The sequence below is a fragment of the Hemicordylus capensis genome, chromosome 3 (genome assembly GCF_027244095.1).
Source record: "Hemicordylus capensis ecotype Gifberg chromosome 3, rHemCap1.1.pri, whole genome shotgun sequence".
NCBI classification, from domain to species: Eukaryota; Metazoa; Chordata; class Lepidosauria; order Squamata; family Cordylidae; genus Hemicordylus; species Hemicordylus capensis.
Genome location: NC_069659.1, coordinates 267,098,441 through 267,123,176, shown reverse-complemented (window position 1 = coordinate 267,123,176; position 24,736 = coordinate 267,098,441). Strand labels below are relative to the sequence as shown.

General features: G+C 42.5%; 1 protein-coding gene and 2 non-coding genes across 3 annotated transcripts in view; all 3 read right to left on the bottom strand.

Moving 5' to 3' along the window:
- EIF3A (eukaryotic translation initiation factor 3 subunit A) overlaps nucleotides 1–24,697 on the bottom strand; it is a 53,764-nt gene extending 29,067 nt beyond the window's left edge. The window contains exons 1-10 of the mRNA XM_053304204.1: nucleotides 24,542–24,697; nucleotides 19,473–19,663; nucleotides 18,973–19,109; nucleotides 17,562–17,725; nucleotides 9,911–10,110; nucleotides 9,367–9,575; nucleotides 8,529–8,700; nucleotides 7,436–7,540; nucleotides 6,233–6,331; nucleotides 3,230–3,346 (exon numbers count right to left, since the gene is read on the bottom strand). Of these exons, the coding sequence (XP_053160179.1) occupies nucleotides 3,230–3,346; nucleotides 6,233–6,331; nucleotides 7,436–7,540; nucleotides 8,529–8,700; nucleotides 9,367–9,575; nucleotides 9,911–10,110; nucleotides 17,562–17,725; nucleotides 18,973–19,109; nucleotides 19,473–19,663; nucleotides 24,542–24,590 (1,443 nt within the window). The 5' untranslated portion in view covers nucleotides 24,591–24,697. The remainder of the gene's footprint in view (nucleotides 1–3,229; nucleotides 3,347–6,232; nucleotides 6,332–7,435; nucleotides 7,541–8,528; nucleotides 8,701–9,366; nucleotides 9,576–9,910; nucleotides 10,111–17,561; nucleotides 17,726–18,972; nucleotides 19,110–19,472; nucleotides 19,664–24,541) is intronic.
- LOC128352693 (small nucleolar RNA SNORA19) lies at nucleotides 3,541–3,672 on the bottom strand. The gene has a single exon (XR_008320587.1). It is a non-coding gene; the product is annotated as a small nucleolar RNA SNORA19 (small nucleolar RNA).
- On the bottom strand, nucleotides 6,769–6,895 carry LOC128352694 (small nucleolar RNA SNORA19). Its single transcript, XR_008320588.1, has one exon. It is a non-coding gene; the product is annotated as a small nucleolar RNA SNORA19 (small nucleolar RNA).
- Nucleotides 24,698–24,736: the final 39 nt, after the last annotated feature.

Genomic DNA, 24,736 nt, shown 5'->3' with positions numbered 1-24,736 from the left:
AAACGTTGATAATTTCGCTCAAACCCCCTGGAGTACGAAGGCATGGACTGAAAGGACTTGCACTCTTCCTTCTGGGTAACAGAGAACCTTGACTTCTTTTTATCCTTTGTCTCTATCAAAAAGGGGCTCTAATGCCTCACCGAACAATTCCCCCCACCCCCAAAGGCCGAATTGGCTAGGTTACTTCTAGACCTCTGATTGACCTTCCGGTTCTTTAACCATAGCATCCTATGAACGGTAACTTTCAAAGCTAGAGATCTAGCAGAACACTAGGTGGACTCCAATGAAGAATCAGCCAAAAAGCCACTGCCTTGCCCAGCTTGTTTAACCCCAGTGTAACTTAGGGAGTTCAGGTGGAACGAGTGGCAACAATTTCTTCACCCACAAAATAGATGCCCTTGCAAAAATGGAGCTGGTCACTGAGGTTTGCATCAAAAGGGCTGCACAAGGCAGTGTCATATTTCTTGTCCTCCTGATTTCTAAGTACCTCATCTCGATTCTTGGGGAGCATGGCCCCGATCATCAAGGCAGCCACCTCGGCATCTATGTGAGGGGGGGGGGCACCTTTAACTTTTCCATCATTGGCTTGGTTGAAGTATAGCATCACCTAACAGTAAGGGGAAGCCCCTTACTTTCTGTAGGTCTGTCCCACTCAGACTGGATAAGATAAGAAAAAAGCTCTGGGCATGGAGCTGACTTCTGGCGCTTGCATGGATGGAAGGATGTCAGGATCCTCGTCCTGTTGTTCAGGTGCTGGCAGGATAGTCCCCTCTAAGCAGAGGCTTTTGCAAGCCTTGTGTAGAAGAACTGGGAAGTCACACTGATCAAAGAGCCTATATGATGTGGACTGAGAACCAACTGTCTCATACCCCAACAGCTCTTCCTCCTCCTTTTCCAAATCAGGCTCTGATGAAGAATCAGAGTCGGGCTCAGTCAACAATGCGGGCATTGTGGGCAGCGATAGAACTGCGATAGGACCATGTAGGGAAAGAAGTGGTGGGTCACTGTTATCCCCATTGGAGGAAGTGCCAGAAACTCGAGGGTCTGGGGTCCCGCTGTCTGCATTGTGCCCCCATTCCCCTAATTATCTCCTATACCCATTAAGGGCACCACAGGGGAAATGGCAGGAACCGAGAAAGGAAACCTAAGGCCAGGGCAACTTCTGGAGCTCCTCCACCATGAATCGGCGGAACAAGGCCACAAAGCTTGGGGGTATATCATCCTCCCCCCATCATTCACATGCAGATCCACCCAAAGGTCTGGCTTGGTGGCCAGACCTTCGGCTGAGTGCAGGGCTAGTTCTCCTGCCTCCTGACTGCCTGTCCTTCCACCAGGCATGGTCCCGCATGAGCTCTGCTCAGCTACAGCTGAAGCACCCGCCAGCAAGCTCTCCCGGGGTCTTACTTTTGTGGCTTCCCGCCTTCTTTCTTGCCACATCTTTAAGTTTTATCGGCTTTCTTCTTCTGAATGCCAGGGGGCAGGAGAAGTCGTCGCCACCCATTCGGCCAGACAGACTGATGGAGATGTCGAGTCCTCCGAAAGAGAGGGGGGTGCCTCTCTTTCACTGCACGGGGCACTATCGGCCATGTTAGAGAGGCCGCGAAGTGCCACAGTGTAGGTTGTCAGCAGGCTCTCCATCGTGCGTTCTCGCAGCTGTCTCCCCAGTTCCCCCTGACTGCCACTAGCCAACAAAAGGAGAGGCTCAGAGGAGGGAGAAATTAAGTCCACAGACCCTCAGCACAGGCCAAAAATTTCACAGAGCAAACATTTTAGCAACCTGTGAGACAGGGCAAAAAACTGAGGTTGAGGAGATTGCTCCTCTCTCCTGATCATGAGAAAAACTCTGTGATTGGCCCTGTCTGGAGCAGGAGATTGAGACAACCCATACTACTGGTAGATACAACCCTCTTCTGAGGGAGAATGGGGTACTCCTCCAATTCCTCCACTAAGTAAACCAATGAAATTAGCATGTGACTCAGATGTTTAGAACGAAAATTGAAAAATGCAGGGTATGTTCATTCAATAGCTGTGATGAACATACTGAAATTCCCAACATATTCAAACTGGGAAAAGTCACCATGCTGGAAAACAGGAGACTTCTCCATTTAGCTAAAATTGTCCATTTCTCTGAAATGAACAAATCAACCTGAATGTTCTTGCACTCAAACTAGTCAGAAGATCTCAAACATAAAAGATCTCTGGTTAAAATTTTATAATTGAGAATATTCAAGATGTTCTGTATACTTCACAATTATCTAATAAACATACCCTGCAATTTGCAATATTTTATTCTAGACATCCAGATCAAATGCAAATTTTATTAGACTATACAAAAACCTTTACTTGGAAAACAAAGTACACCAAGTATTGATTTTTATTTTAAGTGCTTATTGCAGCTATCACATGAATTTACCATACAATTTCCAGCTTATTTTAAATATCCCTAGTTAAGTAAAAAAAATGTTTGCTAATTACACTGGCTGACATCCTGACAAAGAATTTATACTTTGAAGGCCTGTGAGGACACATGAGGAGACTTTACACTAGGGTTGTGCATGGAACCAGCCGGGGGGGGTCCCCAAGGTGGGCGGGCATACCTTTAAGGGCGGGGGAGAGTGCCCTTACCCCTCCCACCACATTTACCCCAAGGGCGCTCCATTTGAAAAGTCTCCGTCGCGGTAGCGTACCTCCCTGCCGCCCCAGTGTCCTCCTTGACCAGAAGTATAAGGAAGTACCGAGTGCGCGCACGCTGAGCTCACTCGCATGCATTCCTGGCATGCGAGCGCGTGCAATGTACACGTACCGGATACTTCCTTTTTTACTTCCAGCCAAGAACGACACTGGGGCAGCAGGGAGATATGCTGCCGCCCCGGAGACTTTTTAAATGGAGCACCAGCAGGGGAAATGCAGTGCGTGGGGTAAGGGCACCCTCCCCCACCCTCAAAAGGTATTCCCTTCCTGCCTTTGAACCGGCAAAGCCGCCGCTCATTCAAACTGGTTCGGAGGCCTGTAAAGGGTCAACATCCCTACTTCACACACCTCTTCCAAGTCCCCCTTCACACACACTGTTGTATCTTAGAGTTTGGATCGCTCCCTGCACTCCAAAAGTACTCTCTAAGATCAGGAACATGTCACAGCTTCTTCAGAATTGGTTATGTTCCAGCAAACTTTTATCTTTAGCAAAATACATGAATATAAACATTTAAAATATTTTTTCTATAACACTTACTTGCAAATCGCAATGTCTGGCTGCATCTACTATTGCACGTTCCAGTTGGAAAGCATCAACAAAAGGAACCAAAGTAGTCAGGCGAGAAAATTCAATGCTTTGATAAATTTGGGCCACCTGCATAACACAAGAATATTCAACTCTTTCGAATTAATCTTTCCAAGCACTGAATAAGTGTTTGTTTTTAAAGTTAGCGTGATCATCACTCAAGACAACTTAACCATTACAAATAATGAACTCATGTTTAAGGAATGTTAAACATATGCTTTTTACATGTATTCAAAAGAACAGGCTGTTCTCTGGAATAGCAATTGTGTCTGAAGGAGACTGGCAGCAGTTACTACATGGGGCAAAGCTGCTAATTAGCCTTCAACTATTCCTTTAGCACATCAGAAATAACACTGCTTACCAATGCAAAGGAAGCAGGTCAATGATATGTGCATTTTGAAAACAGTAGCATTAACAACAAACATATTTACATTAAAAAGACAGAATGGTCTTGATTACTAGGACCACCAATTCAGGGATATGGGTACAGCTTGTTTGGCCAGGATTACTTTTGTGCCACTTCACCTGGTGTGCAGAATGTGCCCATTCCTAAAGAGAATGGACTCAACCATAGTAATGTATGTTGCAGCTGTGTCAAGGTTGGATTGCTTTGGTGTGTTTTGTGTAGAGCGGTCTTTGCTGGGAAAGGGACGGCTTGGAGGCTTCAGCCAGCAAAGTGTGGTTTAACTTGACCAGAGCTGTTTCTTCAATGTACCTGACTTATTTTGCCAGCTTATCTGAATTCTAGTCCATTTCAAGCCCAATTTGGGCTGCCTGTCACTACTCTTAAAACCCTCAGTGGCTTAGGACCTGGATGCTTATCGGGGTCCATCTTCTCCACATATCTTGCTTGCTAAAGCTGTCAGAGGCCTAGTTCCATTATTTCGTCAGCAGAGATATGGGGCCTTACCATTGTAGTACCAAGGCTATGGAGATCCCTCCCCAGAAGAACTGAGTGACGGCCTTTAGATCCTGACTAAAAACCATTTTATTTCAGCATGCCTTTGGCATAACCAACTATTGAATGATGTTTAACTACAGGCTTTTAAAATGTGTTATCTGCCCTTTTAAAACTGAATTATTGGTTTTTAATTTCATTGTTAGCCACCTCAGGAAGTCAAGTGATGGGACAGGTGGAATATACATTTTTATAATTAAAATAAGTATGACAGGTAAAGTGTGCCATCAAATCAATTTTGACTTGACATATCCTGGTGCTCAAAGAGCCCTGTGGTTTTCTTTGGTATAATACAAGAGGAGGTTTACCATTGCCACCTCCTGTGCAGTATGAAATGATGCCTTCCAGCATCTTCCTATATTGCTGCTGCCCGATATAGTACCAGCGGAGATTTGAATCGGCAACCTTCTGCTTCTAAGTCAAGCATTTCCCCACTGCGTCACTTAAGGTGACCTTGGCAGGTATAAGGAACAAATGAACAATTTTGGATGCACAAAAAATACCATGCACTACAGACAAACACTACGTCATGGCTTCTATGAACATTGCTTCCTTGATCTTACATCAAGGAGATGAAAGTTTGGGCGGTATATAAATGTAATCAATCAATCAATCAATCAATCTTATTAAATTCCCTTCAACAGCCAATATTGACTTTTGTTTTTGTCACTTTTCCATTGTGTTCTTCTTTCATATGTATCACCCAGAATTTTGTTTGACTTTTATTGTGCTGTATATCAGCCAAATGCTCTTTATATCTTTCCATTAGTGGTCTTCTTGTTCCAATATAGAACACTGCACACTATACACATTCAATTGTATACACTACTCCCTTCACCTTACACCAACCCTCAGACTCCCCACAGATAGAACAATCCCTTCCTTCATATCAATTATCATACAACTGGGATTTAACTAAGTGTTGTTTTAAAGTTTCAGGCGCTGTACAAACAACATTAGCCCTAACTACCATTAGGCAACGGGAGGCAGTTGTCTTGGGGGCCCACTGCTTTGAGGGCCCCCCCCAGAGGCACATCACATGACTCCCCACCCGCCCATGTTGCACCCCCTATGAATTTATGTGAACTAGATATTCACCGTTTTCATAATGGGGATGTGCGTGTGAGTGCACTATATATTGTGAAGTGTGTTTGTGTGTGTATATCAGTGAGGGGCCCATTTTAAAATCTTGTCTCTGGGCCCCCTCCAACCTTGCTACGCCCCTGCATTAGCCTTAACTCTGCATCTACTCAATGTTTTCTGTACCTGTGGGCAATACATATGAAAGAAAACAGTGGAAAAGTGACCAAAACAGAAGTATCAATACTGGCTGTTGAAGAGAGTCAGTGTGGTGTAGTGGTTAGAGTACTGGACCAGGACCGGGGAGATCTGAGTTCAAATCCCCATTCAGCTATGAAACTCACTGGGTGACTCTGGGCCAGTCACATCTCTCTCAGCCTAACCTACCACACAGAGTTATTGTGAGGATAAACATAACCATGTTCACCGCTCTGGGCTCCTTGGAGGAAGTGTGGGATATAAATGGAAATAAAATAAAATTAAAAAAATTAAAAATGTAACAAGGAAGCAATGTTCATAGAACAATTGAGACCTAATGTTAATGTTAATGATGAGATAAAAGAAGCCATGGAATACATTAGTCACTGAAAAGATGGATATCTTCTTGGCAAAAAATGTTTGCTTTCTCTTCCCTCAAGTGTTATCTATGGTCTGTTTGCCACTTTCAGTTTTCAGCTTCTGTATTTAAGTGCCATCAGCTGGCATGCTAAAGAGAATACTGAGGATGGTGTATCACAACCACACATTTGCGTGGTTTTGTTTTAGATTACATGTTTTGTGTAAAAATCTGTAACCGATTTTAATCTCTCTTACACATTATTATTATTATTATTATTATTTTAAGATAAAAGGAATTAGTAAGATTCACCCCAACAGTGCATTTCATTCCAGTCAGTGTTTTTGTTTTGTAATCATACCTGCTGAAGCAGTCTGAGGATGGTGTTGTTTTGCAGATGGGGAATATACAGCTGCAGTTCTGGTTCCTTTTCAGACTGGTCTCTCACCCAATTTAAAACCTGTATAGAATAATTTAAAGCCTGTAAAGTAGCATGGCTAATTCAGACAATACATTTCTGTGAGTCTATTGCTTGAAGCTTTCCGATTTATTCCCAAGTGTATGCTTGCAGGAGTTACTACAGTATGCATCAGAAACTCATATTTGGCCAATGCAACCTTTGTAATATCAGAAGTATATTTTCCAAATTCCAAAAATGTGAGAATCTCTACAGTAAAGAAATGGATGTTTCTAATTCATATGCTTCAGTTGCTCTTGTGCATAGATACTTTGGGAAGCATGGGAAGGCTCAAGCAAGAGAAGATGAATACAATCGAAGGCAAACCTTAAATCTTTTCAATACAACTTATTGTAAAGCCCACAGTACCACCTCCATTTAAAATGCCTTCTCAATAACTAGTTTGTTTCAATTTTTCACAATGTGTATGTCATGTTAAGTTTTGTTTGAAGGTGACTGACAGTGATGGATAGGTTTTCCACACTGCTAATTTTCCTTCAGCTATTATTGCACATCAGAAATATCTTTGTTCTTACAGTATTAAGAAAAAGACAATGAAATGTGCTTCACTGTGCACCTCAGAGGAATTACTTATCATTCATGTCCACTAAGAGGTCATGATTCCATTTTACAGCAACACAATACCATCTCAACACAGATGCATAAATTACCTACTTAACTGCAAACTTGAAAACCTTACTACCTTCAAACAAAAGAAAGGGAATCTTCAATTTGTATGACTGATGTGCTTATGCTATAAATCAATAGGGATGTGCAGAGCATTAAGAGTGCAGAACGTTCTAAGCGTTTCGAGAATGTCTGTTTTGAGTGTTCCAAGCTTGGAACAGAGTGCCTTTCAAATGAAGGGCCTGTTCAGAGCTTGGAACAGAACAACCCCATTCCGAGCTTCGAACACTCAAAATTTTCCAAGCACCATTTGGGACTCCAAAATGGCGCTTGGAACTTTGCGAGTGTTTCCAGCCATTTCCATTCCATTCAGAACTCAGAACAGAACACAAATGTCATTCTGTGCACATCCCTATAAATCAACATTTGGACTGAACCATCATCTGCAGACGTTTTGAATACAAACTTGAAAACACATACCTTACATACACGACCACATAACTTCAGTGGATGAAAATCTACTTCAAGCCAGTTATAAAGTTCCTTTACTTCTGGGACAACATGCTGTACCACATTGAATCTCACCTATAAGATATGATTTTTAAAAAAAACCTAAATATCAAAGCAGCTGTAAAGAGTAATAATGGATATCAACAAGTTTGCTTAAATATATTTGTAACAGCAAAAGTCCAGATATGACAGATAGATATCTGTTTATGAAATACATTTTTCATCTGCCAGAAATGTGACAAAAACATATTATTCCAGATGCTGCAACAATTTTTAAAAATGTCACCTTTAGAGCTTAAATTACATGGGGAAGAAAGCCAAGAATCACAAACTATGTTCCCTTGTAGATGTACAACTCTAAGGAACTTGAGCTGCTCTTGCACCTTCACGTTAGATTGGGATTGTAGAGATAAAGTAATATTTGTGAATAGAAGTGTGCACGGTTTTGGTCCGGCCTCATTGGCCAGACCGCCGGACCGGTCTGGAGGTTCGGAGTCCCCCCCGGTCCGGAAGGGGACGACGACTGTGACTTTAAGCGGGGGGGGGGGTGGTAGTACTTACCCACCCCCGCCGCGCTTCCCCCTCCGGCGCTGTTCCTTGTTAAAATCTTCTTGGGGCGACAGAGCTCCGCTCTGCCGCCCCTGCCCCCGTCGTCGCTTGCAAGGCTTTCAGAAAGACGAGCGCTAGTGGCGCGTATGCGCTCTGCGCAGTGCGCGCGCTCGTCTTTCTGAAAGCCTTGCAAGCGACGACGGGGGCAGGGGCGGCAGAGCGGAGCTCTGTCGCCCCAAGAAGATTTTAACAAGGAACAGCGCCGGAGGGGGAAGCGCGGCGGGGGTGGGTAAGTACTACCACCCCCCGCTTAAAGTCACAGTCCCCCCCCCTTCCGGACCGGGGGGGACTCCGAACCTTGCACACCCCTATTTGTGAAGTACCTTAATGAAACCTTTGGTTCTTACTGTTATTATACATTTGTCACAATGTTCTGTGTTTCTTCTCTAAGTTTCACCAAAACTACTTTCAACCAACTATATTAAAAAGATTTATTATACTAAATGTCACTTACCATATCATTAATAAGAGTGATTCGCGTAGGAGGGGCCTGGAGGCCCAGAAGTGTTGCTAATCGTCGCTGCTTTTCAACAATTATGCCATCCATGTCCAAAAGCCGAGCAATGTCTGTTCGTTCAGGAGTTATGGGAATTGAGAGAGTGGCCAAAAGGACTCTTGTTGACATTCTACAGACAAAACATAAGAAATGAACAAGAAATCATATCCCTGTGTCCACTTTGAAGGAGTTATACCCAACTACATTTGTCTACTGGAATGAAATAGGATGACCTAGTTTAGGACTTCTAAATGCAACTACTTGTAATACAGTCATCCCTCCCCAACCACTAGGGTTCCATTCTGGCAAAACCTTGCCATCGGCAAATTCACAGTTGGCAAGGCACTAAAGTCTATGGGAAACAGGGTTAGGGAAACCACGGCTGCAAAAAGACCTAAAAATAAAGGAAAAAAATATTTAAAATTCACCAAAAAATCCTGTAATATCACCAAGATGAATGAGCAGATCAAACCTCTGGAAATTTTTTGGACCACCTCCGCCCCCGCCCCGCAAACTCACTCAAAGGCATTTTAAATTGGCAAGGGACAGCAAGTCCAGCAAGAGTCACCAAGAGAAATTAGCAGATCGAACCTCTGACAACCCCCACCCCCCGCTGACCCAAATCGTTGAAAACCCTCCAAAATAACTAAAAAACCTCACCCAACACGGATACTCAGGTCACGGCTGGCAAGACTTGTCAGAGTTTCCCATTTACATATACTCAAAACCATGGTTGGCAAAGGATGACTGTATATTATTTCAACACATGTGCACAAAACCCCACAAAATTTCTGACCTCTGCATTTCTTCCTGTGTGAGATTTTTTCGCATTTCCCTTGAGAGGTGATAAAGACGATGAAGTGTTGATGCATGAAAGAGTGCATTTCCTGATTTCCAAAAAACAGTAGAAACTTTGTGGTAATAGTTTGCCATCAGCTGGGGCTTTGGTGGTTTTTTGGACAAGGAGAATAGTCCATGTATATCCTCCACTGCTTTGAAAGCTTCCTAAAAGAAGAAGAGAATTGAATGTTACAGTACTGGGGTGAGAGAAAGGGAAAGAGAACTATGAAATGTGCACAGCACAGTATTACAGACATATTTGATATATAACTATATACATAACTTGTTTCACCAAGGCTGGGAATCTAACCTCGCAACTGGAAAACCCCTTTAATACATTGTTATATTCCTTTTATATAGGACTGTACTGTAATTGCAGTCTACATCTGTACAGTTCTCCACGTCAAGATCACTTAATGCATGAAACAAAAGCAAAGTTTTATAAATTTGGAGAATGAAGACCTAAAGAAACAGCGCCTCAACATTGTGTAAGCACATACCTGCCACAATTCCATGCTGATCGCACTGTCCAGCTGCACAAGCCTTGTTTCCAGGTGCATTGACTGACTCTCTGGATTATTGAGATTAATGGCTGTACTTTGATTGTGATGGCGCTGGATCTGACCCAAATGCATTCTCAAGTTGTCACAGAGTTTGCGAAACTCAGCCTTACGAGTATATTGCAAACAGAACTTGAAAGCTGCAAGATAAGAGTCCAATGTTTGGATTTATTAGACAGCTTGGAGGAGAGAGTTCATTATCTCTACCCAAACTGCAGCAGAAGTGCATAGGTAAGGAAAGCACTGCTAATCAATATTGTCTGGAGACATGGGAATTAACATTTCAAATAAAGTAGTTTATTTAGGAAATCCATCAGGGAGATAGATAAGGCCTACATGTCTTGCTGCTAGCTACATACAGGAAGAAGAGAGGGGAGAAGACAGAAGTCTCTCTCTCTCTCCAGCTGAAAGCATGAAACCAGGAGACTATCAATCTAACAAAGGGGAAATAGAGTAGAGAAAGTATAGTCAGAGAGGGGATTGCCTTGCTCACTCTCTCTACTCCTAGTGGCCAACAGGGTTGCTGGTGCCAATATTCAATGCCATCAGGAGCTGCATCTCCAACACCCCTTCTCATCATCTGGTGAATCAATCTACGACTCCCATCTTCTCTTGAAGAATCTGGAACTGGTCTCTTGATAGCGGCTTTGTCAGTCCATCCTCTATCATGTACTGAGTTGGGCAGTACTTCAGCTTAACTGGCCCATTCTCTTGAGCCACTCAAACATAGTGGTGCTTTGCATCTGTGTGCTTTGTTCAAGACAAAGTCCTTTCCATAAGAGAGTTGGATGCACCCTTGGTTGCCTCAAACATCTTCGTTAGCTTTGGCTCATCATTTCCAAGGTCTAACAGTAACTTGTGTAGCAATGTGGCTTCTTGACATGTTTGGCCAGCTGATATGTACTCTCTTTCTGTCAATGAAAGCGCAACAATTGACTGCTTCCGGCTAGTCCAACTGGTGACTCCACCTCCATAGAAAAACAGGTGTCTGCTTCTGGACTTGTGATCAGTTCTGTCTTTGGCCCAATCTGCATGCATGTATCTCACTAGTCTGGGGTTGCTGCTTGCTGGTATCATGAGTGAAGTGTACCATACCCTTCAGGTATCTTCCCAGCCTTTTCTCTGCAGCCCAATCATTCTTGGTTGGTGCACTTACTCTTCTGCTCAGAATTCCCACTGCTGCAGCTATGGCCTTATGGCTGTGGCTATGTACAGAAGTTACTTAATTGCTCTTCTGTATAGACTGTTGTCTGATAATGGCTACTGTCCTGATCTTGCTTCAGGAAGTTTGTCTCCATTGGTGTACTGCCTTTATTGGCCTCTGTCAGTTTCAGGCAGTCTAGGAGATCCTTTATCTTCTGCTTCTGATTAAGAAGGTAACTTCCATCCTCTTTCTATCTGAATGCCGTGATAATAGGAAATGTTTCCTAGTAGTAGTGTGCACGGATCGGTTCGGAGGCCATTCCACTGGCCTCCGAACCGATCCGGACAAGGGGTGGTTTTGGTTCGGGAGGGTTGGGGGGGGAGGTTCCATTAAGGGCGGGGGGGGGCTTTACTCACCCCTCCCGCGCTTTGCTGCTCTGGCGCCATAATTATTTTTAAAAATGCACCGCAGAATTGCTCGTTGCTCGCCGCTCCTTCTTGACTTCAAAATCGGGCGGCAGGATACTTCCCTGCCGCCCCCAAAGCCCCCTCAAGCCATTTGAGCTCTTGAAATCTCGCCCGGACCGAGTGCTAAAGCGCTCGGGCGGGCGGCGGGGAGATGTCTGTCCGTCCGCCCGCCCCCTTCCCTGCCTTCTGCGAAGTGCAGAAGGCAGGGAAGGGGGCGGGCGGACGGACAGACATCTCCCCGCCGCCCGCCCGAGCGCTTTAGCACTCGGTCCGGGCGAGATTTCAAGAGCTCAAATGGCTTGAGGGGGCTTTGGGGGCGGCAGGGAAGTATCCTGCCGCCCGATTTTGAAGTCAAGAAGGAGCGGCGAGCAACGAGCAATTCTGCGGCGCATTTTTAAAAATAATTATGGCGCCAGAGCAGCAAAGCGCGGGAGGGGTGAGTAAAGCCCCCCCCGCCCTTAATGGAACCCCCCACCCCAGTGCCGAGCCGCAGGTCCGCGTTCCGGTGCACACCCCTATTTCCTAGTTCTTTCACTTCTACTTCAGTGCTTCACAATCTCATGACTGCCTTGTTTCTTTTCATAGTAAATAATCAAGTGATCAACGTAAGTCAAAATGTAAACCCATGTATCATTTTTGTTTAACCTTGAATATATAGGCAGGGGTCAACTTTATCTTGTGTGAACCCTTCCCTGAATAACATCTGGTTCATTCATTCATTCATCGATTTCTATACCGCTTTTCCAAAAATGCCTCAGGGTGGTTTACACAGAGAAATAATAAATAAATAAGATGTCTCCCTGTCCCCAAAGGGCTCACACTATAAAAAGAAACATGAGATAGACACCAGCAACAGTCACTGGAAGTACTGTGCTGGGGGTGGAGAGGGCCAGTTACTCTCCCCCTGATAAATAAGGAGAATCACCACGTTAAAAGGTGCCTCTTTGCCAAGTTAGCAGGGGTTCAGCTTCTCATTCCATGCTCTAGCAGCTTGCTTCAAGCCATAGATGCTTTTCTGGAGTTTGCATATTAGCCTCTTTTCCAGGTTTTTCAAATCCTGGTGGATGCTCCATGTACATATCTTCCTCTATTTTTCCATGCAAAGATGCAGTTTTAACATCTAGGTGATCAAGTTGCATCTTTCTTGCTGCTGCTATGCTGAGAAGAAGTACGCTTTATGACAGGTGCAAACGCCATAGTCTTCACCATACTTTTGAGAGTACCCCTGGGCTGCTAATCCGGCTTTGTAGCACTTGATGTCTCCTTGTGCACTGTATTTGGTTTTGAAGATCCATTTGCATCCTACTGACTTTCTTCCAGCAGGTAGTTCCACACGTGTCCAAGTTTTATTTTTGTGTAAAGATTCTATCTTCTTTTGTAGCTTTTCTCCAATTTTTAGCTTGATGTATTGGCAGTCTTCCCATGGGCAGGGTTACTGGATCTCTTCCTTTATGGCCATGTAGGTGAGTCTCCTGGGTGGAACCACTTTGTGGGATCTTTGGGAGCATCTCATTTCTGGCTCAACTTCTGCTTCCCCTTCTAGTTCTGGTTCACTGGTTAGCTCCAGGCTTATGGGGATTTCTTCTTCTTTGTTCTTTTTCCATCTGGATCTCTGGTCCAATTTCTGGCACTTCACTTGTGACTGGCCTTTGTCTTTCATTAAAGTATATTACATTGCATACTCTCACTGTTCCAGTAGCACATCAAGGGTTCTTTTCTTCCTACTGTATATCCAGAGAGTATTCCTTCTTCATATTTGCAGTTCAGTTTATTTCTCTTCTCTTTAGGAACACATTGTACAGTATATGCTTATGACCCAAATACTCCAATATATCCTAAGCAGAGTTTGTTCCCATACCATAAATCAAAACGACCAGATTCTGTATGGAGCCCAATAAGGTCTACCCCCTAATATTGCTACTTTAGACAGAATACAGTCAAAATTCCTGAGGACTATTTTCCAGGTCCCATGCTGTGTTTCTAATATGGCCTTATGCTTAGAAGCCATCTTGGTGAGCATTTCCGCAAAATTTTGGTTAGCTATGCTAACTCACTGGCTTAAGCTTTCCCTTTCCCCATTTAGTCTTGCGCCTCTATACTTGTTGATGACTTCCATTCTTCTTGGGAAAGTGCAATTCAATCTAAGCTCTCTTTACTAGGATTTTCGTCTGAGCAGCTTTTATCTATAGGGTTGGAGAGGGCTAAATCGTTACTTAAACAGTGTATACTTGATGTTGAGTGTCAAGTGGACTTAGCCATAGTCCCTATGCTGACCTTATATGTAACCCCTGCCGCCTATCTCTTACATCTACATATCCCTCACCATCGTAGAGTATTTTCTTTGGCAAGATTTAATGCCCTGCCTTCTGCTCTAGTAGAGGGTAAATATAAAAAATTTGCATACCATCTATGCTTCTGCCCCTGTAATGCTAATCACGTAGAAACGCTAGAGCATGTGATTTTTTTCCTGTGAACTATATAACAATGTTAGGTCAACCTTTCTTACACCTTTATTGGATGTGCGTGGGGAATCTGCTGCTTACCAAATGGTTGAATTTCTGTTATCTGATTTAAGCCCTTATATTACTCAAGATGCTAAATTCTGTGCAGCAGCATTAAAAATAAGGCGGGCCACAGTCAAAATATTTGCTAATAGCTAACTTAATAACTAACTAACATTAATAGCTAACTTCAATTAAGTATCACTGTCTGTTATTTTGTTTTTATCTTGCTTTTTTGAATTCTCTTTACTACAAATATTATTGTACTGTAATGTATAAGTTAATGTTTTATGCTAGTTTAAGACCACAATAAAAGATTTGATTTTGATAATTCAAAAGGTGGGACATCTCTTGCTTTGGTCAACAGTCTTTTCTGTAGATAATTGGCAGTCATGACTGCTTCTCCCCAAAATTTGCTTGCCAATCTTGCAACATGTACCTTGTCAACTCTATGGAATGATTCTTTCTTCCTGCCATGCCATTCTGTTGTGGGATGTAAGGCACTATTCATTCATGTTCAATGCCTTGTTCTTTTAGATAATTGGCCTTCCTTTGATGTAAACTGAACCCCATTATCACTTCTTAGTCTTTTGAGGTTTTCTACCAAACTTGTTGCTCACTATTGCAAAATACTCCTCAAATTTCTCCAGAACTTGACTTTTCTCTTTAGAGTATAAGCAAAAGTGTATCTAGAGTATTCAAGAAATATCAGAGCCAGCATGGTGTAGTGGTTAGAGTGCTGGACTAGGACCGGGGAGACCCGAGTTCAAATCCCCATTCAGACATGATACTAGCTGGATGACTCTGGGCCAGTCACTTCTCTCTCAGCTACTTCACAGGGTTGTTGTGAGGAGAAACTGAAGTATGTAGTACACCACTCTGGGCTCCTTGGAGGAGGAGTGGGATATAAAATGTAAATAATAATAATAATAATAATAATAATAATCTATTTCCTCCTGATGATTCAACTTGCATTCGTCCACGGACATCACTATGAATCAACTTAGGGGATGCTGCAACTATTTTCTTGTAAAAGCTTTTACTGATTCCTTTGCTTTCTCTATGTGCAAATCTTCTGTGCCATAGTTTTTCATATTATGCAAACATTCTTTTGCAGCATTGGCTTTCTCATTAATGCAATCAATCTCAAACAAGTCACTTTCTCTTAAATAACCTCTCATTAACAATTCCTGCTTGTCTCTAATGTAGCAGTGATCATTCTTGAATTTTTCTTCAAAGCCTTTGAAAGTGGCATATTTGACTGAAATTAAGTGCAGGGACATAAAGAGCTTCCTCAGTTCTCAAAGTTATGCTCCTTAACTTTGGCATCTTGCATGATTTGTGCTCTTCCTTTGCTCTTTGCAATGATCTTTCTGTCATCTACCAGGCTTACTGGGGGTTTATGATTCAAGTCTAACTCCCTAACAGTTCCTTGTCTTTAATCAGATTTGCTGTTGCACCATTAACTAGATTTTCACAGTCACATTTGCAATTACTTTCAACTTCACTTTCAGAAGGTTCAGGAATTTCAAAAAAATTCTGAGTTTATTCCATACTCCTTTTATGCTCTAATCCTTGTTAGCCCTGTTTTTCTGGTTTGGAGAAATTCTAGGTCATCCCTCTTGGAATTTCTCTCAGCAGCTCTGCTGTGGCCAGGGTCTTTGTTCTGAGGACTATTGACATGCAAATGGCCTGGTGACCTACAATGCTAAGAAGCTTCCTACACCTTGCTCATATCTGGTTTGAAATGGTGTAACCTGCATCAGGCTGCATCTGATCTCATATCAAAATCCTGAAGTCTATTGATTCCAAGTCAATCTCCTCTTTTGATTCCAAAAGAAAATGTATCACTTGAATCTCTCAGGCAGACTACTCAAAATAAATCCAACAATTGTTTCATCTGGAAGGTCTTACATTTTCTTGTGCACAACTCCTTGTAATGTCTAGGATTTGATTAACATGCTCAGTTCAATTCTTTCCTTCTCTGAGTTTCATATTCATAATTCAATATTCATAATCAGGCTTTTAACTGATATTGTTTTAATTGTTTTGAATGTTGTTTTTAGAATATTGTTTTAAAAATTTTAAATTGTGTTTTACATTTCTTGCTTTCAAATTTTTGTTTTGTTTTTGTTTTGAATTGTTTTACTTTTTAATCTTCTTGTAAACTGCCCAGAGACTTAAGTTTTGGGCGGTGTAAAAATATGATAAATAAATAAAATAAATATTACACAGTCTGACAATCAGATCAACACTAGTATTAGTTGGATTTCTAGCATACAGGCATTTTAAAGTCTCCCAAGCTTCCTTAACTATCCTGGTCTTTCTCAAATGAACAATGATTGGGTCACTCACATGCAAGCAGATGAGTCCATAGACTTTTCTATTTTTAGCATCCCATGCTGCTTGTTCTCCAGCGGCTTCAGGTCTGTCCTCTTCCAGGACGCTTTCCAGTTCCTGAGCCATGAAAAAGGACTCCATCCTGAATGACCATGTTTCATAATTTAATCCTTTCAGCCTCAGGATTATTGGCTGTCCCTGTGCCGCTGTCTCCATGGCAAAAATGTTCCCTGTCTTTTCTCTTGAACCCCTTTCCAATCAAGCAGGCTTTCCACTTACTTACTGTGCCTTTTTGTCTGATTCCCCTGGGCCTTGTTTGCCTCTGGGTACATTGTCTGGGTTCGCTGGGCCCATAAACCTGTTAGAAAGCTTGGAGGAGAGATTTCTTTATCTAACCCAGCTGCAGCAGAACTGCACAGGTAAGGAGAGCACTGCTAATTAATATTGTCAGGAGACATGGGAGTTAAAGTTCTAAATAAAGTAGTTTATTTAGGAAAGCCATCAGGGAGACAGCTTAAGGCCTACATGCCTTACTGCTAGATACATAGAGGAAGAGGGGAGGGGAGAAAACAGCAATCTCTCTCCAGATGAGAGAATGAAACCTCAGACTATCTGTCTAACAAAGAGGAAGTAAAGAAAGTGTAGTCAAAGAGGGAATTGCCTTGCTCACTATCTCTACCTCTAGTGGTCAATAGGGTTGCTGGTGCTAAGAGTTGATGCCATCAGGAGCTGCTGCATCTCCGACAGGATTCATGTAAAAAATGAAAGACAATTTAACATGCTAAACTCACAGGACAGCTTTTAAACTAGTTAGTCCAGACTAAGCAGCAGTGACAGCAGGCAAGGTGATCAAGCCTAACTTAGTGTGGGTGCTGTCCATAGTTCTTAAAAAATGTTTACTACCCACCCAGCCCCACACAGTTTCTTAATGAAAAGCCAAGTATTATGTGAATTGTTTTACTCTAACAAGGTATAGTAACAAGGTAATTGTTTTAAACTAACAAGGTTTCTGATTTGGTTTTATAAATTCTGTGACATCCCTCTACCTGTACAAGCTAGCAACTAATAAGAGACAGAACAGGTTTAAGCCTCTTGCTTTTAGAAAGGGTATACAAGTCCTACAATAATTTGGATTTTACCTTGTTGTGCAATATCATGGTAGAGGCGCTCCACTCTAGAATTGTTTCGGAGAAGATCCAAACACTGCCTGTATGATTCCCACAGAAATTTAACCCAGGGAGTCAACAGTAGCCGATCAGTACGATCTTGAGTGTCTTCCCCACTTACAGCGCTTAAGAGAACACTATTAAGAAACAGAAAGATTATATGGAACAAAATATTCCTATTTCTCATACTCCTCATTTGCTGAGGACTCTGTAAGACAACACAATGAAGAACTATTATCAAGACCTCAGCATATTTTGAAAGCATCTTTCAAAGTCATGGGAATATAATGGTCTGGTCCAAAGGTGCCCTTCTGCTCATGTAACAGCTCCTGCATGCATGGAAATGCTTCTGCAAGTTCACTGCACACAAAAGGGAATGCTGACTTTCATTTGCCCATGCACAAGATCTAGAGCAACATCTTACACAAAACTTGCCTGCTGATGTCAGTAACTGCCTGCTATCATATACCTGAATTTATCAAACTCTGCCTACGTATTTGAGAAAAAACTTCCCATCGTCTAATTGCCACAAAATCCACTAGGTTCTTAATGTGTATTAGGGATGTGCCCGGAACCGTTCCAGAAGCGGTGGGGGTGTTCCCTTAGGGGCAGAAGAAGGTGCACTTACCTCTCCCACCGCATTTCCCCCACCGACACTCCGTTATATCAAAGCCCCTCAGGGCAGCAGCGTACCTCCCTGCCGCCCCGTTGCCTTCCTCGGCCGGAAGTGGTAGGACAGCAATGGGGCAGCAGGGAGGTACGCTGCCACCCCAAGGGGCTTTGATACAATGGAGCGCCGGTGGGGGAAATGTGGCGGGAGGGGTAAGTGCACGCTCCCCTGCCGCCTCCGAAACAGCCCCATTGGCCGAAACATTTCAGAGGCCTCTATAATGGCCTCCGAAATGTTTCGGACACATCCTTAATGTGTATGGCTAGATCAATGTCATACAGAATACAAAGATATGTGACTTAATTTAATGTGTATCATCATATCATAATAAACCATCAGCTGCCAATGTGTTCCTTTTCTTCCCTCCTCTACCTGAGTAGAAGTGCTGAACAATGATGTGTCAAGCAATATCCTCCACATGTGCTTGACCAGCTGCTTGTGGAATAGCATGGATTTCCATACTGCTAGCATTCCTTAGGTACAACCCAATGATTGTTTTAAGCCCATTATGGACTTTATAATACAGGCCACAATTCTTCCAGCTGAAAGTTGACCCAACTGAACCAGAGAGTTGTTCAGAAAAAGCTCAGTTTGTTAAAGGCTTTCATATGATGGAATTCTGGGTCATAAATCAGCTGATAAGAATGTTATCAATACATACACTTCATAAAAACAAAATTACACCTTACAAAAAAACCACAGCACAGCTCCTACCTCTCTGGAGTCTGAATATTATCCAAGTCTTCTATATCTAGCACCATTTGCTGGGACTCCTCTTTAGCAGATTCCGTTTTCTCTTCAGCTAGTTTTAAATAAGCCCGAACTACATCCTCCAAGGATTTGATGTTCACCTATACCAAAATTGAAACAGATGAAGTATCGCCTTTTCCTCCTCTTTTTTTTTTTTAAACAGGAGACGATATTTTTTTGGGAAGCTTATATTATGGCAATGAAGCATAGCAGAACAGAGCAGAATATCGAAGAACAAATGAGTTAACGCTTCTATTTTTCAGATTCCAGAGGAACCTATCATATTAAGGATAAATTGTTACATTGAATCTTCCTAACCAGTCCAATCCAACCAAGCTGTTTTAATAACAAACCTCATACACAGTAAGAGAGCAAAAGGCACATTTTCTCAAAACATCTATACATATGTAACTTTTTAATATGAAGTTAAACATCAGAATTTTAACACTTTTTAAAGCCTCTACCTGTTGGCAGATATTCTTGTACTGATATAATCCTTCCTTTGCCAGGTGGCTCTTGCGGAGATCCACACAGAGTTCCAAGTACTTCAGCATAATAGGCTCGTGGATTTTTTGCCATGTTCGGTGTTTTTTACTTTTCATAACATCATAAAGAACATCAAGAGCAGGTTGCTTCTTCCCAACCTCAAGAAATTCTGGAAAAAAAATAAGCTGTGGTTAAGGCACACTTCCAGCGCAAACTACTTTCATGTCAAGACATATCCTGAATGAAACAGGGGACAGTAGCTATGATCAAGCTTGGACAAACAGCTACATGTTCTATTGCATGTGGAAAGCAAGAATTACCAGCACAAAACCAGACTGAGAAGCTTCTGTAAACAAGCAAAAATGAAGTTTTGGTAAACAAGCAAAACTATGTCCTTTTCAACACATAACCCAAGTTTACCACAAATTATCTCAAATTTGCAGCTCCTTGGCTTTTTACTTTGCCTTAAGTTTATAAAAATCTTACTATGCCTATAGTTGCCCTTGAATAATTTTATGTCTTTTTATGCCTCCACGCTTTTCATATAACTTTATAATGCATGTTTGCTTTTTGCTTTTATGCCTTTATGTATTTTTAATGAAGCTTATTATAAATCTTTTATATTAACTATTGTTAACTTCAATCTTCAGATTTTGGCCATTAAGGGTCATTTATTTATTTTTATTTATTAAAATATTTTTATACAGCACAAAACTTGCGTCTCTGGGCAGTTTACAACAGAATAAAAATAAAGTTTGCGGTCTTGTTTTTGTCTTAGCCAGCCATAGTTTTCTTTTAAATTTTACTTCTATTTCTGATTTGTATAGTTTTATCATATACTTGTATTGTGTTAGTCACCCCCTAGGCTTCTATTATCTACTCTTACTCTTAATATGTAATCACTCCTCACACTTTATGCTTGTCCACGACCGTAATAAAGATTGATTTGATTTACCTCAAATTTGCAAGGCTGCTTATGGCCATGATGCAACCTCAGTATTGCAAACGGTTCTTAAGGGAGTTGTTGCCAATCCTAGTACAGCTATCTGAACACTTGTCCCTTCTAGCTCCTTGCACAAGTCCTCCTGCCCCCATGCATGGAAACCAAGTATGAGCTGTGATCTCTTATCTGCAACCTCAAATTCAAAAGGTATGGACAACTAGGAAATCACTGGGTGGGGTGGGTGTTGGTCCACTGCCTGCCTAAGATACACAGCTGTGACCAGGAAGAAGAGGAGCAACCCACCCTCACACGGTTTGCTTACTTCTCCTCATGGTCACATTCATCCATCTCCTGGCTCAGGTTCTACACTTAAATTTCCAGGTGCCATGGTAATCTAGCACCTGAGAATTGCCGAGCCTAAATTTATAATCAGGAAGCATAGAAACTTACTCTTCCATCCCACAGAGAAACATTATTTTGCCAGTAACTACTGTCTCTTGTCTGGACACTCCTTAGTGCCTGATCCATTTTGATTCACAAGTCAGTCCTCACTTTGTTCACTGGGGCTTAAGTTACAAATAAGTGAGCATGGGCTTAGGACCAAACTCAGCATGCAAGGTGAACAAGTGAAAGATAGCCCCACGTATGCCCCATTCACATATAAAGTGTGTGTGTGTGTGTGTATCTAGTATTAAAACAAAAACCAAGTGTGAGTGAGAGGGGAATAAAACCAAGCCCCCATCTTACTCCACTATGCTTCACAGCTTTAAACAATTGATTCTGTGCTGGATCATGTCCAGTACTGCTCCTTTCCATTTAAAAAGTAGGTTCTCGTTTCCATTTATAGCAATAGCAATAGCACTTACATTTATATACCGCTCTATAGCTGGAAGCTCTCTAAGCGGTTTACAATGATTTAGCATATTGCCCCCAACATTCTGGGTACTCATTTTACCGACCTCGGAAGGATGGAAGGCTGAGTCAACCTTGAGCCCCTGGTCAGGATCGAACTTGTAACCTTCTGGTTACAGGGCGGCAGTTTTACCATTGCACCACCAGGGGCTCTATAAATAAATGAGGCAAACATGAACTTAATATACACCTATTACCCCATACATTTAGCTTGCCCCTTAGCCTTCAAGTAAGCAGCTGATAACCTAACAAAGCAGGTGCACTTCAAAGAACTATGGGGCCGTGCCACGGCCCTCACACAACTGTCCCAGTCCCCCTATGTGTGAGCTGTTGTACCAGAGTCCCTTAGAGTTCAGAGTGTTCCCTGCATTCTGGAGAGCTCTGTAAGATCAGAACACATCACAACAAGAAGTGCCTGATTAGTTGGTCAGAATGTCAGCCAGTGATTTTACTTGGTATTCTTGCATGTGTAACAAAAATTTGACCCTTATCTCTAAGCAGTCATAATTCTGCAATGCAATGAACACATGGGCTGCATGGCCAAAGCTTTTGAATTACACTTGGGTTGTATAAAGGCCCTATTTGGTTTCACATATTTGATTGCACACATAAACTTGCTGAGAAAACATATGAATTTCAAAATGGGAAACTTGAGTTAAACCAGTCTTTTCCTATGGTACCCCTGCTAACTTGGCAAAGAGGCACCTTTTAACATGGTGATTCTCTTTATTTAGCAGGGGGAGCGTAACTGGCCCTATTCACCCCCGGCACAATACCTTTAGTGTCTGTTGCTGGTGTCTATCTTACGGGTCTTTTAGATTGTGAGCCCTTTGGGGACAAGGATCCATCTTATTTATTTATTATTTCTCTGTGTAAGTAAATAAATGGCTCCACCCTGAGCCATTTTTGGAAGGGCAGTATAGAAACAGAATGAATGAAATCATGGTTTAAATCAATTTTATTTTGAAATTCATATATTTCCTTTAACTGATCTGCTCAGGAAATTATTTTCAGAAAAATCAATGTAATAATACTATAGATTCCAAAACAACTTCAAGATCCTAGAAATTTAATTTTGAGGTCACCATTTGTAAATTAGCATTCAAAGTAATGAAGTGATATTAAGATTTGGGCATTCTAACAGTGTATATATTTCCAGAATGTTTAAGTGAGGAGCATTAACGCCAACCAGTTTGGAATCACAACAACAAAGCTTTGACTTGCGCACACCCTCTTCTCTTTGCACACTGTGATTACTACCTTCCTGTCCATAGTTTGCTACTTCATCCCAAAACGCAAACTATGATTAACTGCAAAAGGATGGAAGTTATTAATTGCTGAAGATGAGAGGGAGAACTATTAGTGTGTGAGCCTGCGACTTATTCTTGTAACACAAACCACGGTTTGGCACAGCATTTGAACAGCCCCAAGGAGTGCCCTTCAAATGCAGGATATGACAACAATTAGGCAGTAAGTTTGAGCAATTCAAAAAATCCTAACATTACTACATAGTTTCAACTGAAATGTCAGAACCTAGTTCTGAGTGTGAAGATTCCAAAATGGATTACATATTTATTAAGTGCAGGATACAGTCTGTAGTTATACCATATGTGGTTGAACGTCATTAATACTCCAGCCAACCTCAGCATGTAAACCTTGTTCTTACCAGCAATTTTGCTTATTAAATTATCTTTAAAAGCGGGTGTTTCCACTTCTCTACATATACAATGAGTCGCTTTACTTGTATTTTCAGCACATTAAAGAGGCTCAGAAGTCAGGGGAGATGTGTTGTATATTGTCCAAGAACCTTCCGCATATTGTTTTAAGATGTTATTGTCTGTCATCAAACACTGTCTTATTCAGCTATTTAAAATGTTCAAGAACATGTCTACAATCCATAGCTTTGCATAATGAAGTAGCCTATTCTCACCTTGTTGTCTGAACAAATGAAAAGGAAAGGGGGGATTACACCAGCTGGCACTGTCCCCAACTTTTGCACACTTTGAAGGCAAGAATGGATTGCCTGTGCAATGAGGCACATTCCCAATCACAAGTACACATACAGTTATAGAGGCATAGAGCTCGTTCTTTCAGCTGAACCCACTCTATCTCCCTATGTCCCAGCAACACACAAATAAAGTGAGCGCAGAGGTTCAGAAACTCTAATCCAGTATTCCCTGTAACAGATTCCCAGATGTTGGCTACAACTCCCATCATCCCCAGCTGCCTTTGGCTAGGGTTATGGGAACTGTAGTTAACATCCAGGAACCCATGCTACAGGGAGCACTGGCCCAGTCCCTTGAATAAGCCTTCCTCTATGCATCATCTTAAGGATCTTAGGCAGTTGAGGACTTTCTGAATTCTTGGAAAACAAGAATTGTTGATTATTCGTGTCCTGCCTAACATCTTGTATTGTTTAATATGCTTAATTCCTTATCAAGTACACCAGATGATTTCTTTTATTTCATCACATAAGGCAAGGCAGCCTCCTATACTTTGAGCTTTAAATGGATCAACTCTATTCCTGCATTTTAACGAGGAAGGGCATATTCACATGCCTTGTATTCACAACACTATGTAATTAGACTTGAGAAATCTAGCACACACCACTTTTCAAGAAAAGAAGAGGACTTGTGTGTAAGGGCAATCAGGATTTCGAAACAGGATGTATAAAGATCTCGAAGAACTGCACCGATGGGACAGCGAGGGCACCACCAGGCCACGCAGAAAAAGCATTTTGCAAAATTATAAATTATTAGTGCAGAAAATGGGAAGAGCCACGCACATTCCTTGTCTCCCTCACACACCCCACACACTTCCGCATCGCAGGCCCCGACTCCAAGGGCAGTGAAAGAGTTGGGAGGAGCCCCCGGGGTGGACGCTGAAGAGAAGCAGGAAAGCAGGAGGCGCAGGCAGGCTTCGGCTCCTACTAACAATTGCCGGGATTGGGCTAGTCCTGCACCCCACCAGCCGGCCCTGGAGAAGGTAGAGGGGAGGCTGTCCTCCGCCCGGAGAAACCGAGACGGACGGGCGAGCGGGCTGGGGGGGGGGTTGCTCTGAGCATGGCGGGAGCGTCCTAGGCCTCAGCCTCCATTACTGGGCATAATGAAGCCCGGGCGGGGCGAAGAGACGCCAGCAGACAGAGACAGCCTCTGACGGGACGCGAGCGGGCGATGGGAACCCCACACTCACCATTCGCCCGCTTTAGGGCGTTCTCGGGCCGCTGGAAATAGACCGGCATGATGGCGACGGCTCCCCTCACGCGGCAACGAGCCCCAAGAAGCGCCCAACCAGGCAGGCAGCGAGGCCGGAAAGGAAGGACCTCACGTGACCCACACGCACAAACGTGTCCGGAAGTGGAGGCGCTTGGCGTACAAAAAGCGCGGC